At 38.7% G+C, this 17,825-nt stretch overlaps 1 protein-coding gene across 1 annotated transcript in view; it reads right to left on the minus strand.

Moving 5' to 3' along the window:
• Positions 1–17,825, minus strand: part of LOC115478127 (poly(U)-specific endoribonuclease-like) — a 103,263-nt gene that overhangs the window by 15,371 nt on the left and 70,067 nt on the right. Inside the window, exons 4-5 of the mRNA XM_030215374.1 lie at positions 1,978–2,099; positions 1,762–1,874 (exon numbers count right to left, since the gene is read on the minus strand). Of these exons, the coding sequence (XP_030071234.1) occupies positions 1,762–1,874; positions 1,978–2,099 (235 nt within the window). The remainder of the gene's footprint in view (positions 1–1,761; positions 1,875–1,977; positions 2,100–17,825) is intronic.

Below are 17,825 nucleotides of genomic sequence, written 5' to 3' on the forward strand. Positions count from 1 at the left end.
ATAATATAACTTATTTATAGGCGGAACTGTTTCAAGAGGCATCTTTTAATACTTCATTGAGATATCTTTTAAACATATTGTATGGATTAATCCCAAGTAGCTTAGGAAAATTTAGCAAACGCAAATTTAGTCTCCTATTAAAGTTTTCAATTTGTTCAATTCTTTTTCGGATATCAGTGTTATCTTTTACCGCAGCTAATTTAAAGTCCTGTAAAGAATCGACATTCTTTTGCATATTTTGTACTTTTTCAGCAATCTCTGTTTGTATCAAGTCCACTTTAGTATTCAGCTCTATAAATTTGTTATTAAAGGCACGAACTTAACCTGATGTCTGCTGGAGGGTTACATCCATTTCATTCAACTTCTTCCATATCATTCTGAGATTTACCTCCTGTTCTTTCTCCGAGGCTCTTGCCTCTGCTCTCCGCATCTCCCATAATGAGTCCAGCCCCTCACAGGGGCCTACAGCCAAAACACTTCCGGTAGGCTGTAGCACTCCTCCTGGAACCGTCAGTGACGCCAGACAAGAAGGTTTCAGTGTTGCTGGTGGAGAGAGAGATATTTCCTCTCCCAGCAGGGACTCTGCTTCCCTAGAGATCCCTGCTATGGGATCCGTATCTCTATTTTCATGGGAGACCGTCGCAAAAAACCGCACGAGCCCCAGTTGCGACGATGAAGGAGTCGAGGTAGGTGGGGGAGCTACTCTCATCAACCCCTTGCGTTTGGTATGGGGCATCTTCAAAACAAGCAAAAATTTTTTCCACCAGTCGGGACTTCAGAGCTGCTTCTCAGCGCGTCCTGTTATGCCGCCATCTTGATTCCACCGCCATTTCAATTCTTGTATGGACATTTGTAATTTATGGTCAATTATTCTATATTTATTAAAGGTATGTCTGAGTTCTGTCTGTCTTGGTCATACTTGATGAGGTATTCTTGTGTTTTCCTGATCTGATGCACACTGGTATTCTAAAACCTCTATCAGGGTGACGTATCCACATGGGCTAATCTTGCACATACCATGACTGGAATACACCAGGTTATGTTAGAGATGATTTCGTGCTCAGTCTGATGTAGTATTTGTAGTGTTACTTTTTCACAGGCAAGGCTGTTGCTGTTTTTGTACTGGGAGATAGCACATGTGCTGTAAACCACTATACCAGTCATGTCCCAACCCTAAACCCAGCCTGCCATCTTAATTTTCCTCGTTCACAAAACTCAGAAACAGATTCCTCCTGCCACAACTCATCTAACTGCAAGCTTGAGCCACACGGCACCGGACGTTTGGGTCGGTCCTGCAGTTTCAAGTCTCTCCCAATATCTTCTACAGAAGAGTTGCTTGGTACTGACATTTTGTAATGATGTTTTGTGGTTTTCAACTCTACCACTCTTAGTTGGTTCGGAAATAACTCATGCGAATAAGTATTTGATTTTCACATAGAAATACATGTAAAAATAAAATTAGGTGTAAATACAAAGTATGAAATCAGCAATGGCAGCTGAGGGGCAGACAGAGCTTAGCAGGTTTTCTTGCCTTCCACCCCCCAAAAGTGTTCTGCTGCTCCTGAATATACATTTCTCTGAATCAGCAAAAAAATAAAATAAAAAAGTCATGCGAATCAACCTTCCTGTATGTATATGGAACATTATCAGTATCCAGGTGCATTAAATTTCTCAAGAGAACACTTTTAAAAGATTTTAAAAGATGTGCCAGCTGATCTGAGTCACAGTTAAAAGCCTCTGTGTTACTCATGTGATACATACCCTTTTCTTCCCTCTCTGGTATACAGCTGAAACCAGATGCAATAGAGTTGTGATTTGAAATCTTTCAGGTTTGGCTTGGACAGATTTTTTTCTATTAAATACTCATGAGTAAGCTAGGAGGAAAAAAAAGAGGAGAGGTAAGCATTTTATGGAAGGAAAGCAACCACACTGGTACAATTATGAAGCTACTGAACACAAAACAGCTGCCATACTTGCCTGCATTACTTTGGTCTCCAAAATAGCATCCAGAAAACAATTGTTCTCTGCAATCTCAGCAGGAGTCACAACTTCTGCTACACCAGTGGACATCTCGTAATTATCCAAAAGAGAGATAAATGCTATATAGAAAGGAAATGCTTTCAGTTAGGATACCAAACTATAAACACTGCTTCAAAGCACTAGATAGAAGGCCTGTCAAAAATAACAGGATTTCAGCTCGGGGCAGAGTAGGATTAATCCTTTGGTGGATCCTAGGGCAAACCAGTGTGTTCGGCTCAACACCATAATATAAATACACTTTAAAGCCCCCACAAATGCATTCACACCAAAAGGCTAGGTTCTCCCTTGGAATGATCACCACCATCCCCCGCCCTCCATCATAACCCCTTCCAGTCAACAGAAGTCAACAAGTAGTGCTTCTTACCTGCTGTTCCTTCATAAGAACATAAGCGTTGCCATACTGGGACAGACCAACGGTCCATCAAGCCTAGTATCCTGTTTCCAACAGTGTATTATAATCTAGATCACAAGTACCTGGCAAGATCCCAGAACAGTAAAACAGATTTTTATGCTACTTATCCTAGAAATAACAAATTACTTAAAAGTAGAGCTGCTGAAAGAGTACTGTTGCCACTAATATCATCCGTGATCAAATAGCTACTGCTGATAATGGAGGAGGAGCCTCATAAACTTACACAGCTAATTTCATTTCACTCTCCAGTGAATCTAAGCTTATGTGCGTGTTTATAATCATTGGCTCAACTTCCTCCTCCCTCCTATTCCATGATCACTCTCCGGTTGTTTCAGATAAGTAATCTATAGCTATCTAAGATATTAATTAGAGAGTGATCATGGAATAGCAGATACTGCATAGGAGGGAGGAGGAAGGTGAGCCAATGATTATAAACACGCACATAAGCTTAGATTCACTGGAGAGTGAAATGAAATTAGCTGTGTAAGTTTATGAGGCTCCTCCTCCATTATCAGCAGTAGCTATCTGATCACGGATGGTATTAGTGGCAATAGTACTCTTTCAGCAGCTCTACTTTTAAGTAATTTATTATTTTTCAACAATATAAGTAGAAGACAGCCATTTTGGTTTGACAGTATCCTAGAAATAAGCAGTGGATTTTCCCAAGTCCTTCTTAATAATGCCTTTTGGATTTTTCTTTTAGGAAATTATCCAAACCTTTTTAAAACCTTGCTAAGCTAACTGCTTTTACCACATTCTCTGGCAACGAATTCCAGAGTTTTAATTACACGTTGAGTAAAGAAATATTTTCTCCGGTTTGTTTTAAATGTACTACTTAGTAGCTTCATTGCATGCCCTCTAGTCCTAGTATTTTTGGAAAGTGTAAACAAGTGATTCACCTCTACCCGTTCCACTCCACTGAGTATTTTACAGACCTCTATTATATTTCCCCTCAACTGTCTTTTCTCCAAGCTGAAAAGTACTAGCTACTTTAGCCTTTCCTCACACAGAAGTTATCCCGTCCCCTTTATCATTTTCATCGCCCTTCTCTGTACCTTTTCTAATTCCACTATATCTTTTTTGAGATGTGATGATCAGAATTATTCACAGTCACACCATGGAAGTGATACATAGGCATTATAACATTCTCATTTTTGTTTTCCATTCCTTTCGTAATAATTCATAACTCTCTATTTTGCTTTCTTATCCACCACTAAATACCAAGTAGAGGGTTTCCTCTGCCAAATTTCCTCTGTAGGTGGGGCTGAGGAATCTTACAAGACTACAGAGACCACTAAACATCAAAGGAAAACCAGGAAAGGAAGAGGCAGGAGTAGATACAAAGCACTGCTCACTAACTCCCATCAACTTGAGGTCTATGCTCAGGGTGTGAGGAAAACACGTCTATAGGAAGTGCCTTCACCCTTCTTTCCACCAGCAACTGATATACCAGGGCAAAAAACTCTGCATTAGGAATTGTTGAATTAGCATTATCTGACACCTCCCTAAACATTTAGCCCCTAGGTACATGCCTAATTTGCCTATACCTTACTTGGTTGGAGACCACCTGTAATCATTTCAATAATGAGGAGGCCTTTGCACTTTTTCTCTCCTCTAAATCAGAACTACACTGTTTGGGTGTAGGAGGGGGGGGGGGGGGGGGGAAGGGAAAATCAGACTTAGACCACAGACCTCAATAGGGCAAAACTTATCTGCTCTTAGCTCCTGGCAGCACCTAACATCAGAGAAAATATTCTTCAGGCAGTTGAGGGCAAGGGCACGGAAGACAGTACAGGCCACACGGGGATGGCACACTTATTCCTTCAGCTGAACGCGTGAATCGCTTTGCCTGCCCAACGGATGACATTTTTATATTCACTATGCCAAGCTAGACTCCAGGGATGAATACAAGAAGTACCACACACAGATTTCTCCTCGCTAAAGATGTTTCCATAAAGAATATTGTAACTTTCACAAACGACCTTATATCATTTGATATTCTACCAGTTCAAGACAGATTTTATTTAAAAGCAATTCATTTCCCCCCCCCTAAACTCTATAAGTTTCCATAATAAACAGCCCCAATGTATATGGAACACAGAAATTGGAATTGAGCCACTCATTTCAATTCCAATGGTAGATGCTGCCAACATAGAACATTTTCTAAAATACTCACAGGAGTGCACACGTATTTGCCAGCGTGGGAACAGAAGCAGCAATTTTACAAATATACATGTCGGGGGGGGGGGGGGGGGGGATGAATTGCTTGGACCTGGCAGCTTCCATGTGGAGTTGTTGGCACTTTTACGTGTAAGTGACAACTGTACAATTTCCGCATGCGAGTGAAGCAACTTCCACATGTAGCTGCCCTATTTTACAAACCTGCCAATTAAGTAGTGAGGAGAAGGTATTCAATTAATAGAGCTAAGAATTTTTTCCAAAATTTTTCAGGCAGATTATTAAGTGCCAAACATCACAATCCTCTCTCTTGTGCATAAAAGGCTGGATTCAGTAAATGGTGCTGTGAAAAATGTGCGCTCAGTGTTATTCTATATAGGGCGCTCTGGGCTGAGCGATCTTTGTAGAACACTGATAAGCACATATTCCAGTGTCCAACTTTGGGCATGAAGACTCCATGCCCCTCCCACAGCCATGCCCACACTTTTGGGTTGCAAATCCTTTTAGAATTGCATGTAGCCAGATCTGAACGCAAATCCAAATTAGATCCAATCAATATTTAACAGCTGATTACTGTCAATAGCTCATTAACTATTATAATGCCTCTGTATCGCTCCACGGTGCGACCTCACCTTGAGTATTGCATTCAATTCTGGTCACTTTATCTCAAAAAAGATATAGCAGAATTAGATGAGGTTCAAAGAAGAGCGACCAAAATGATAAAGAGGATGGAACTCCTCCCATATGAGAAAAAGTTTAAGAGATTATGGCTCTTCAGCTTGGAAAAGAGATGGCTGAGGGGGGATATGAGCAAGGTCTACAAAATCCTGAGTGGTATAGAACGGTTAAAAGTGAATTGATTTTTCACTCTTTCAAAAGTACAAATACCAGAGGACACAAAATGAAATTACAGGGAAGTATTTTTAAAAGAAATAGGAGGAAATATTTTTTCACTCAAAGAATAGTTAAGCTCTGGAACTCAATGCCAGAGGATGTGGTAACAACGGTTAGGGTATCTGGGTTTAAAACAGGATTTGACAAGTTCCTGGAGGAAAAGTCCATAGTTTGCTATTGAGATGGACATGGGGAAGCCAATGCTTGCCCTGGGATTGGTAGTATGAATGTTCCTACTAATTGGGTTTCTGTCAGGTACTTGTGGCCTGAATTGGCTGCTATTAAAAGCAGGATACTGGGCTAGATGGAAAAAATACAGAGCAGATCGTAAAGAACGTAATTTATTGAAATAATTAAAAATAATAAAAATAATAATAAAAATACATATGAAAAGTAAGCCCGACACAGGCCGTGTTTCGCCCAACAAGGGCTGCTTCAGGGGCTACAAGAAATCATAACATAGATATAGTTATTATATTTTCTTTTCTCAAATCATAATACGGTCACATGTATATATAAAACAATATATATATTCCATAAATACACATGGAAAGAAACATATACCAAGATTCACTATAGATATGTATATGTCCATACCACCAAAAACCACAAACAAAACATATAAATGTATATGTATATATAATCAGACAAGTATAATAAAACTAAAATATACATGTATATTACTAAAAATCATATCAAAAAATCATCATCATCACATTCATATGGACTGCACATATATATATATATATTTTATACAAAACATATATAATAAACAAACTACATATATATATATACATATTTTTCATAAAAATAGCAAGAGAGACTTATAAGAAAATAACATGGAAGACTTATATAGTATACACCCACCTACACAAAAATCCTTTCAAGTTGGAACAATAATAAGCAATTTGCAATAATGTACTGTAAAGAAAAAAGAAGAAAAATTATTAAACAAAGAGTAAATCAAAAAATCAAAAATCAGAAATAAATTGGTGAAGAGCATGTTCTAAAACGGAAACTCACATATGCTAGCAATCTCAGTATGAAAAACAGCTCTTCAAGAGGGCCAAATCAACATAACCTAAAAAAAAATATATAATATATAAATATTAATTCATATACAGATCAATAGTATTATCAACATCATTCTTGTAAGGGGCTTTCAAAAGGTGCTTACTAGCGCACGGTTAAAAGTCATATATCTAGTTGCAAAAAAAAGGGGGGGGGGGAGGGAAAATCATCATTTTATTCTGCACAACTCCGATATACGGGTATTACTACTGCTAACAATATCGCTAAAAAACGCCATCGGAAAAATTAAATTAAAACAGCTAAGCTTCTTTCATACCATCTATCTAGTGTCTCCGTCGGAAAATATATACATATATATATAAAAATATATAGGCTAGGCTTCTATCGAACGTCTCTGAGGAAGGTGTTAAAAAAATATATATATAATATAATATCCGGGGTGAGTTACATATCTTAAATCACTAGTAATGCAACAAAAGCAGCAAACGTCGAAGAAAACCTTCTAAAAAGAACTACTTACATCCAATCTATCTGGCGTCTCTTGCCTCTGAAGAAAGCCGGAAAGCGCGCGAAAAAATACAGGAAGTTATATACAGAATCTCCGGGTTAAAGTTCATGGTGTAATACCACAACCAACGGGGAAAACAACGTGAAAAGGAATGTCATAGCTCAACCGAAGGGGTCCAAAGGAAAAACGTATGCACGGCACACTTAGTAAAAAAGAAAAGAAAGTATGCTCAGCGATACTTAATTAAAAAGAAACCTCTACAATACTTAGTTAAAAAGAAAAATAATATCTATCGTATATCTCACGTGACATCCAAAAAATATACAGACTAAAGTTGAGAATAATAGCAAAAGTATAATACCATGTAATGTAACAATTAAAAATAAAAATAAAAATAAAAATAAAAATAAAAAGTCAGAGGATATCTCAATAGTACTTAAAAATTGATAAAAGAATTTCTGTGTGGTGGATGTTAAACATATCTATATCAGGTCAAATATATCTAATGGCATAAACGTCTAATATATAAAGGTCATAAGAAAACCGAAAGGTCTGTCTCAGAATTCAGACCATAGGGATGAAGAGTATTTAAATCATATATAAATTCTTGTTCCTTGCGTAGTAAATGAATATCAACTGGTCCCCCTCTTAATCTATTGCTAATTTAGAGGTATTTGAACAAAAGAAACTGATTGTGGCTTATAAAAGGGAGAAGAATCTTAGAGATCTCTTAGTACCATCCACATTACCTGAAATTGATACACCACTAAATAGTCGCCCTAGTGGCCATTATCCATGTGGCAAATGAAACTGAAGACTAGGATCATAGAACACAAAAGTGCATTAAAAAGAAAATCTTTAGATAAACCATTGGTACAGCACTCTATTGATTTAGGCCATGGATTTGAAGAATATAAGTTTTGTGTGATCTATGTCCATAAGAATAGATTAAGAGGGGGACCAGTTGATATTCATTTACTACGCAAGGAACAAGAATTTATATATGATTTAAATACTCTTCATCCCTATGGTCTGAATTCTGAGACAGACCTTTCGGTTTTCTTATGACCTTTATATATTAGACATTTATGCCATTAGATATATTTGACCTGATATAGATATGTTTAACATCCACCACACAGAAATTCTTTTATCAATTTTTAAGTACTATTGAGATATCCTCTGACTTTTTATTTTTATTTTTAATTGTTACATTACATGGTATTATACTTTTGCTATTATTCTCAACTTTAGTCTGTATATTTTTTGGATGTCACGTGAGATATACGATAGATATTATTTTTCTTTTTAACTAAGTATTGTAGAGGTTTCTTTTTAATTAAGTATCGCTGAGCATACTTTCTTTTCTTTTTTACTAAGTGTGCCGTGCATACGTTTTTCCTTTGGACCCCTTCGGTTGAGCTATGACATTCCTTTTCACGTTGTTTTCCCCGTTGGTTGTGGTATTACACCATGAACTTTAACCCGGAGATTCTGTATATAACTTCCTGTATTTTTTCGCGCGCTTTCCGGCTTTCTTCAGAGGCAAGAGACGCCAGATAGATTGGATGTAAGTAGTTCTTTTTAGAAGGTTTTCTTCGACGTTTGCTGCTTTTGTTGCATTACTAGTGATTTAAGATATGTAACTCACCCCGGATATTATATTATATATATATTTTTTTAACACCTTCCTCAGAGACGTTCGATAGAAGCCTAGCCTATATATTTTTATATATATATGTATATATTTTTCCGACGGAGACACTAGATAGATGGTATGAAAGAAGCTTAGCTGTTTTAATTTAATTTTTCCGATGGCGTTTTTTAGCGATATTGTTAGCAGTAGTAATACCCGTATATCGGAGTTGTGCAGAATAAAATGATGATTTTCCCTCCCCCCCCCCTTTTTTTTGCAACTAGATATATGACTTTTAACCGTGCGCTAGTAAGCACCTTTTGAAAGCCCCTTACAAGAATGATGTTGATAATACTATTGATCTGTATATGAATTAATATTTATATATTATATATTTTTTTTAGGTTATGTTGATTTGGCCCTCTTGAAGAGCTGTTTTTCATACTGAGATTGCTAGCATATGTGAGTTTCCATTTTAGAACATGCTCTTCACCAATTTATTTCTGATTTTTGATTTTTTGATTTACTCTTTGTTTAATAATTTTTCTTCTTTTTTCTTTACAGTACATTATTGCAAATTGCTTATTATTGTTCCAACTTGAAAGGATTTTTGTGTAGGTGGGTGTATACTATATAAGTCTTCCATGTTATTTTCTTATAAGTCTCTCTTGCTATTTTTATGAAAAATATGTATATATATATATGTAGTTTGTTTTATTATATATGTTTTGTATAAAATATATATATATATATGTGCAGTCCATATGAATGTGATGATGATGATTTTTTGATATGATTTTTAGTAATATACATGTATATTTTAGTTTTATTATACTTGTCTGATTATATATACATATACATTTATATGTTTTGTTTGTGGTTTTTGGTGGTATGGACATATACATATCTATAGTGAATCTTGGTATATGTTTCTTTCCATGTGTATTTATGGAATATATATATTGTTTTATATATACATGTGACCGTATTATGATTTGAGAAAAGAAAATATAATAACTATATCTATGTTATGATTTCTTGTAGCCCCTGAAGCAGCCCTTGTTGGGCGAAACACGGCCTGTGTCGGGCTTACTTTTCATATGTATTTTTATTATTATTTTTATTATTTTTAATTATTTCAATAAATTACGTTCTTTACGATCTGCTCTGTATTTTTTCCATCTTGGAGCTTGCAGACCGTCTGCCCTTGTGCTTACTGGGCTAGATGGACCATTGGTCTGACCCAGTACGGCTATTCTTATGTTCTTAACTAATTTATTTGTGCACAGACGTCAGGTTCACATGCAATTTTGGTTGTCCAAATTTGGTGCCATTTATAGAATCCAGGGAAAAGTATGTGCACTAACAGATACGTGTTCAGTAAATGAAAAGAACGCACATGGTTTACAGTTGAGCCCGCACCTCAGTCTTTTATCAGTACAGAAAACTGTTAGTGCTCAACACTTATCTGTGCCACACGACTGCTAACAGATTAGAGAAACTGGGCAATAGTAGGCCAGGACTGAGGAGTCTGAAATGGACTTTTTCAAGATGGGACCAACTACTGCAGTTTTCCAGAAGGAGGGGACTTGACCGAAGGAGAAGTTGAGGTTTACTAGTGAGAGACTAGAAGGGAGCAATCCAAGCTGGAGGGTTTTTAGCCATGAAGATGGTAAGGGGTCAAGAACACAGGTGGATGGCTTCATCTGGGACATCATACCGGCGCACTAAAAATAATTTTTTTTCATCGCTGGGGGAGGGGCAGAGAGTGGGCATGTCTGCACTAATCAGTTAGCACAGCTACATTACCATGGTCCAATCTGTGCAGGACTAGAGCATGAGAACTTACCACCTACAAAATGGGTGGTGGCAAAGGACTCACGTGCTAATTCTTTTTGCCATTAGCGCGTGGCCATTAACATTAGCACCTGGCTGTTAAAAGCGGAAAATCAACCACATGTTTCTGCAGCTTTGTAAAATGGCCCCTTAATGTTAAATTATGCAATTAATTTTTACTCTGGATTATACATTCACTTTAAATGTCTACATGTTTGCAAGGCTAGAGGTTGAATTTACTTATAAGAGAAAATGTTATAATACCACGCAGTACTCCTCTACCACACCTGGCTTCTCCTTCATGCCTCCCAGCTAACAAAATTTTCTGGGGATAACCCTGTGTAGTATCAAGTGTGTAAATGTTGAGAAAAACACCGATTAGTCTAAGATTTTGTTCATAAACGTTGCAAATTTGTACAGCTATTGGTAATATTCTTCAAAACTGCTTTATTAAAAATTGATGAACATTCCAAATATTTGTACATACCAGCTTCCTTTTTATTCACAAATTAAGTGTTGTGTATGGAGAAGTAAGTTCATTTACAGCCCTTGCCCTGCCCCCAGTTTCACTTCCTTTTTGTCTACAAATTAAGCCCTGCCTATATCCGATATAAAAATTAACTTGACAAAAAGAAATTATGAGCTCCTTTTACAATGCTGTGGTAAAAGGGGCCCTGCGGTAGTATTGGTGCATGGATTCTCAGCAGGTAAAAGGCTTTTTGTTTCGAAAGAGAAATGGCCCCACAGTAAGTAAACCAGTGGCCAGGGCCCACCCACTTTGGACTCAGGCCCATCCAAAATTGTGACATTCTTGCTGTGGCTGGTGGGGATCCCCAAACCTTGCCAGCTGAAGATTTTTTTTCTCCTTGGGCAGCCCTCGCTCTTCCAAATGTCAGCTAACAGCACTTGCCTTAAGCTGACGAAGAGACCGGCCCTTCTGCACATGCTCAGTTTTTGCACATACAAAAGCACTGGGCATGCACGGCCTGCTGGCAGCAACATCAGTTTGAGGCAAGTGCTGCTGGCTGCCATTTGGAAGAGTGCTGGCTCCTCGACGAGGAGAAAATCTTCAGCTGGCAGGGTTTGGGGATTCCCACCAGCTCAAGTATTTAATATTTGGGGTTTGTGGGCAGGGAGGGGTGGAGAGAGGAGCAAACCAGAGGGGGATGGGGGGCTGAATTCTATGCCCACCCACCTTGGGCTCAGGCCCACCCAAAATTTTCCATATGACTACGCCCCTGAAGTAAACCACTTGCCGCGCAACCATTCCCAGGGGAGCCCTTACCACCACCCATTAAGAAGACGGTAAGGGCTCCCGTGTAACCCAGCAGTAACCAGGCAGTGCACGGTGCTGCCCAAATACCACCAGCTAAGATCCCGATGCTAGAAAAATGCATTTTCTAACACTGGAGCTGGAATGCAGCAGAGGCCAGGAATACCGCTGGCTCCTGTGGTTGTCCCAATTTGCCACGCACCAACACAGCAGTAGCCCTGCCACACTTTAGTAAAAGGGCCCCTAAGATTTGCTAAAAGAACTTTTGTCAATCTTCCAGGTCAACATAACAGAACATCTCGAAATTCTTCCCTTCAACGGTGGTCAAAGAAGCAGTGATGACACGAGATCTATGAGGCTTTTGAAAGAAATATCAAATTTTACACATTAATGGTCAGCATTTAATTGCAGAATTAGTAGAACATTGTCCCTGAAAAAATCATAAAGGCTTTTATGCTTTTTCAACAATCTGTATTTACATATCTAAAAAAAATTCTGATGAACTGTCCTTTGCAAGGCTAGAGCCTGTTGGAACATATCTTGCTTTCCCCTGCAGTGAAATATTGATTATAGTGTATTCAGTGATTGATAACGGTAGTACTGTTACGCTTTGCCTATAGCAGTGGTTCCCAAACCTGGTCCTGAAGACAACCCAGCCAATCAGGTTTTCAGGATGTCCACAATGAATATTTGTGGGAAAGACAAATCTCTCTCATGAATATTCATTGTGGACATCCTGAAAACTTGACTGGCCGGGGTGCCTCTAGGACCAGGTTTTGGGAACTACTGGCCTATAGTGCTTATATTTCCTCACAACCAGGATCATATCAGCATTTCCATGATATCCATGTTTTATCATAAGGTCTTTGTAAATCCAAACAGGATAGGCAAAGAAAAAGGTGCTCTCGCTTTTTTTTTTTTCTTTTTGGAGATTTATATGCAAAGGTTTACTTTCATTGGTTAATACAAATCTATAGTCTGTGAGCTTTCTCCATCTTTTTCTATTCCAAGAATCTGGAATGCATTAGGAAAGCCAGATGTTTGAATCAGAAGACATAGGGCCAAGGGTAGAGGCAACATCATAGTTGAAGCATTTAGAAAGTTTAAAAATCTCAAAACTATTGATTGATCGTTTTGCTTTTTTAAATGTGAAGCTCTCCAGTTTTACTTATAGTTCTCATTCCAACTTATGCACTCATGTAAACATTATATATTTCTTCGCATCATTTCTTGATATTTTTGTATACACTTTTTCATTTTTAAGAGAATGTTTTTTCATATAAATATTAAATGCAAGGAAGGGAGGCATCCACGAAGCCGTAGCCTAGCCTACATTGCTCCATTTGTGTTGTATTTCATTACAAATTTGCTTAGGTTGCCTTCTGCATAGGGAAATTTAAGGAATTAGAAAAACAAACCAGACACCCCCCCCCCCCCCCCCCCCCACTGCACAAAATGGTATGCAAAGAAGCAGAATTAAGGTACCTGATCATGAAGGTCTGGATAGCACTGAATACAGTCAAATCCTCCTATTCAGAAAGAGGTAAATGAACCAGATAAAAACATAGATAATGCCCCAACCCTAGACTTAGCCAAATAATCTTACAGGCTGCATTATTGGACTCTAAAGTGTCACTTTACAGACTGAAACATGACTGGTAATTTGGATGCTCTTTGTGCAAATTTTGAACAGTATTTGGTTAAAGCTAAAGACAAGGTTTCTGCAGTTCAGACTTGCAGGGCTGCATTTATCAAAGAATAGTTTGCCGCCCCCTTTCTTTCAGAGACAGTTAGAAGACCTGAAGTAAGGCAGTGGAGTGAAGCACACAATTTTCAACGAATAGCTTGATTGCAATTGCCCTACCAGAAGGAATACAGGCTAATCATTGGCCACCTTGCTTGTTCAATTTGCTTGGGATCCAGGCCATGATTGAGCACTTTCATCATAAGGATTCTTAAATTTTGGGCAGAATATTGAGTGTTTCCTAATATCTCTAGCGCTATGCAAGAGAGCATGTGCTTTCTGCCTCAAGGGTGAAAACACCTAACTTTGAGTACAAGGCTTATGAAGATTCACCTGCAAATGTGCATTCAAACATCAAGGGGTTCAGTCTGTATTTTCCGAGAGGGCGCTTTAGATAAATAGCACTTAAATACATAGTTAAGCTGTGGTTACAGAGAGAGAGAGAGAGAGAAAAAGTAATGTATTAAATTTAAAAACTCCTCCAACTGCTAGAAGTTCGACTTTTGGAGGATAACTCTAATCAGCTCCCTACTGATATGTAGATCTTCAGAACTCATCACTTACATGTCAATTTTGCTATATACATGTATGTGCATACAGTGCTTCATGTGCAAACCTCACAGTCATGCCACCCTTTGACCTTTTCTTTTTGCAAACGGTTGTCCTGGTTGTACATGATGCTCTACACATTTTTTCTCCTACATGTACTGTACTAAATTATCTTCACAGTTGTTTCCATATTCACTCCAAGTTTAAAGAGATGGAAATGTTTCTATTTTTATTGCACATTTTTCAATTGATAAGTTACATATATGTGGAGTCTCCAGGTGGCAAGTAAAAGCAAATACTGTTGCAGTACCCAGTTAATAATATGTCTATTTCATATCTCTTTGCCATTTCACATCTAATCTATTATAAACTGCACAAAACATGATACAAGATGTTTCAGTTACTTATTTTAATAAGTTACAATAGTTAATATTTTATAAGACGATTGTATTTATGGTCTTATTACATTTTTATTTCTTATATTGAAACTCTATACATTGTACTGTTTTTGGATGCTGATCAAGAAATTGTATGAACTGTATGGAAGTAATTACATGCATTGTAATTCAACTACATCTCACTGCATGAAATGGGACCTGTGCTAAAATAGCGCAAGTTAGTGGTAAAATAACGTAACAGTAGCCCATATTGATAACTATGGCCCCAAGTGAATAGAAATGCCAAGATTTGTAGATGGGTGGGAGAGATGATTTTAAATAATCAAATTAAGTTACACAGCTCTGTTGAACAAAGACTCAGCAAAGAGGACTGCAGGATGAAAAGCAGTAACAGGAGCGGACTGCACAAAATTTGTAGAAGCAACCTCTCCACAGAACAGACCACTCCTATGCACCATGTGAAGAAGCTCTGTGCGATGGTAAGAAATTGCTGCTTATGAATAAAAAGTTATTGTGCGGAAAACCAAGCAACCTGCACACGTGTAGTCTGTGCTGCCAATTCCTTGCCAGTTAAGTACACAGAGGAAGCCAACGTGAAAGTCCAACACATCTTACATTGTCTTACTAATACAGTGAGGAAGCCACTGTCCAGTCTTCTCACTGGATTGAAGACGTACAGTCCATGTTATTGAAGGCCTAGATGGATTCCTAGGTCTCAAGCCAGAGCAAGTGTCAAGACAAAAAAAAAACATTTCAGGCCTGGGAATTTCTGAGAATCTAGACCACTGAATTTTGTTCCTGTGCAGCTGAACTTCATGGGCTATTGAGCAGGAAGCTGGTAGAACATTCACGGAACAGAAGTTAGTCAATGAGAAAAATCAGGCAACTCTAGACAGATATCCTTCTCTCCCATTACACTTTAATCAGCAGAGGGATCCCTTAGTTCACCTCTGTACCACCCTAATCACAGATCAGATACTGGATCAAGCATTAGATAGATATGTTGTTTATATCTGAAACATTGTTATCTATTTACGAGGGACCTGTACTGAATGATTTATGTCCTGAAGGTTACAGGCTAGAATTTAGATCGAGGGATGGAGAGGGGTGGCATTTATTTATGATGAGTCTCTGCCAGATTTTTTTCTAAATATGCAGTGCTGAAGGGAGAAGATAGTTATGTTAAAGGTATTGTGTCATCAAAGTAGATAGATATTTTTGCTTTGTTACTATGCTCCATGGAAGTATGGAGCTGCTAGTTTGTTTATTTATTTATTTAAACACTACTGCATGCATCTCATTGCAATAATCAGGAATTTCTGATTCTAGGACATTTTAATTTTCATCGAGATTCATTGGAAGATGATCAGGAATATGATTTTATTTTGACCCTGGATTCCAAAAGAATGAGCTTAACCTCTAAGACCACGTTTTTTAGATGCCATCATTGAACCATCTCAGGGCAAGGGTTCTCAACCCAGTCCTTGGACACAACCAGTCAAGTCAGGTTTTCAGGATACCCACAATGAATATGCATGAAACAAATTTGCATGTATGACATCCACTGTATATAAATCTCTCTCATGTATATTCATTGTGAATATCTAGAAAACCTGACTGGGTGTGTCCTGAAGACTGGGGTGAGATCCACAGATCTCAGGAGATAAATACTTCAGGGTATCAACTGTGCGACTTCTCCATTGACTTGGTCAGATTATTATTATTATTTTTTTTTTTGGGGGGGGGGGGGGGTTCTTGGTTTTGTTTTGAGTCAAGAATTGCAATTCTTAGGCAAAATGTTTTAATGGAAAGGAAGTGTAGGCACCACGAGTCTGGGTGGGCAGAAGGAAGACTCATCTGCGGTGATTCAGGGGAAGAAAGGTTGGGGAGGGGGATACTGAACAGCTGCTTAGGGTCCAGACTGGTAATGCATCGCCTCAATATCATATGACAAACACAAATATGTAACTTCACAGTTTGCAGGTGGAAATTGCGATCTTGACCTACATCCAGCTTGGTTAAGAGAATTGCCAGAACATGTGATTCAATGGTTGATGATCCTTTAGAATATGATTTTGGATAACAAGTATTTACCCAGTATCCTTAATCAGATTTTGATAAAGCCTTTTCTTAAACACAGTAAGGGAGGCATATCAAAGCATGCAACTTACAGACCTACTGCAAATTTATTGTTCTTATCAAAAAGCTATAATTTCTAGACAGCTATAGCTTTAAGGATACTTTTAATTCTTGACTATAATACAGTTGGAGATTTAGGCCAAATTAAAAGTACAGAATCGGGGGGGGGGGGGGGGGGGGCCCTAGCGAGCACAAATAAGATGGCTGCCTAACTATGCGTCTCCCGTTTGGGAACTCAGAATACTGCAGGTTGCCAGCTTATTCAGAGGAAATTTTAAATCTAAACGGGATTATCTGTACCAAGAAAAGATGCCGGTAAAACCTCCAAAGTCAGATGTCAAACACTTACAGTCACCTGCTTCAAAAAAGCTTAGACAAGATCCAGTCAGCACAGTGGCTATGGCGGCACATCCAGAGGATGTTTCTCTATAATGAGAGCGCTATTATCACATCGGGGACTTTTACAGGACTCAAATTACTCTCTTATTCAGTTGAGGAGGTAGGGGAGATCAAAGCACAGCTCTCACAAACACAGTACGGATTAGATTTGTTATCTTCATGCTGTGAGGCAAACACACAGGAGATAGCTTCACTAAGGAAAACTACGAGAGAAATCGTTATTTTGAAGAAGGAACTGGAGGATTTAAACAGAGCCAGACGTAGTAATATCCGGGTTCTTGGGATTCCTGAAGGTGCTGAAGGGTTAGATCCTATTGCTTATATGCAGAATCTGCTCCCTGCTTTACTCGACATCCATTTTGATGCGCCATTTGAAATTGAGAGAGCTCACAGAGGCCCTCGTGATCAAAAGCCCTGCGCTGTTCCAAACAGCGCCCCAAAAATAGCGCCAGGACAGCGCAGGGCTTTTCTGCATCGATGATCAAAGATAATGCATGCAAATCTAAGCAGCGCTATTATCGTTGATTATCATGTTGAAGTGCAGGAGAATTGCGCCTGAGCATGCGCTCAGCACAATCCTCCCGCACTTGTTTGACAGGTCTGGGCTGTCAAAAGCCCAAACCTGTCAAACAGCCTGCCCCGAGGCCCGAACGAGGCCCCCCCCTAAACCCCCAGAAAACGTTGTGGCCGCCGCCGGTCAAACCCCCTCCCACCCTCCCACCCAGCTACGGGGGGGGGGGGGGGGGGGGGGCTGGAGGTCCGGTGGGTCTCCAGCCCCCGAAACCCC

The sequence above is a fragment of the Microcaecilia unicolor genome, chromosome 9, assembly GCF_901765095.1.
Source record: "Microcaecilia unicolor chromosome 9, aMicUni1.1, whole genome shotgun sequence".
Lineage (NCBI taxonomy): Eukaryota > Metazoa > Chordata > Amphibia > Gymnophiona > Siphonopidae > Microcaecilia > Microcaecilia unicolor.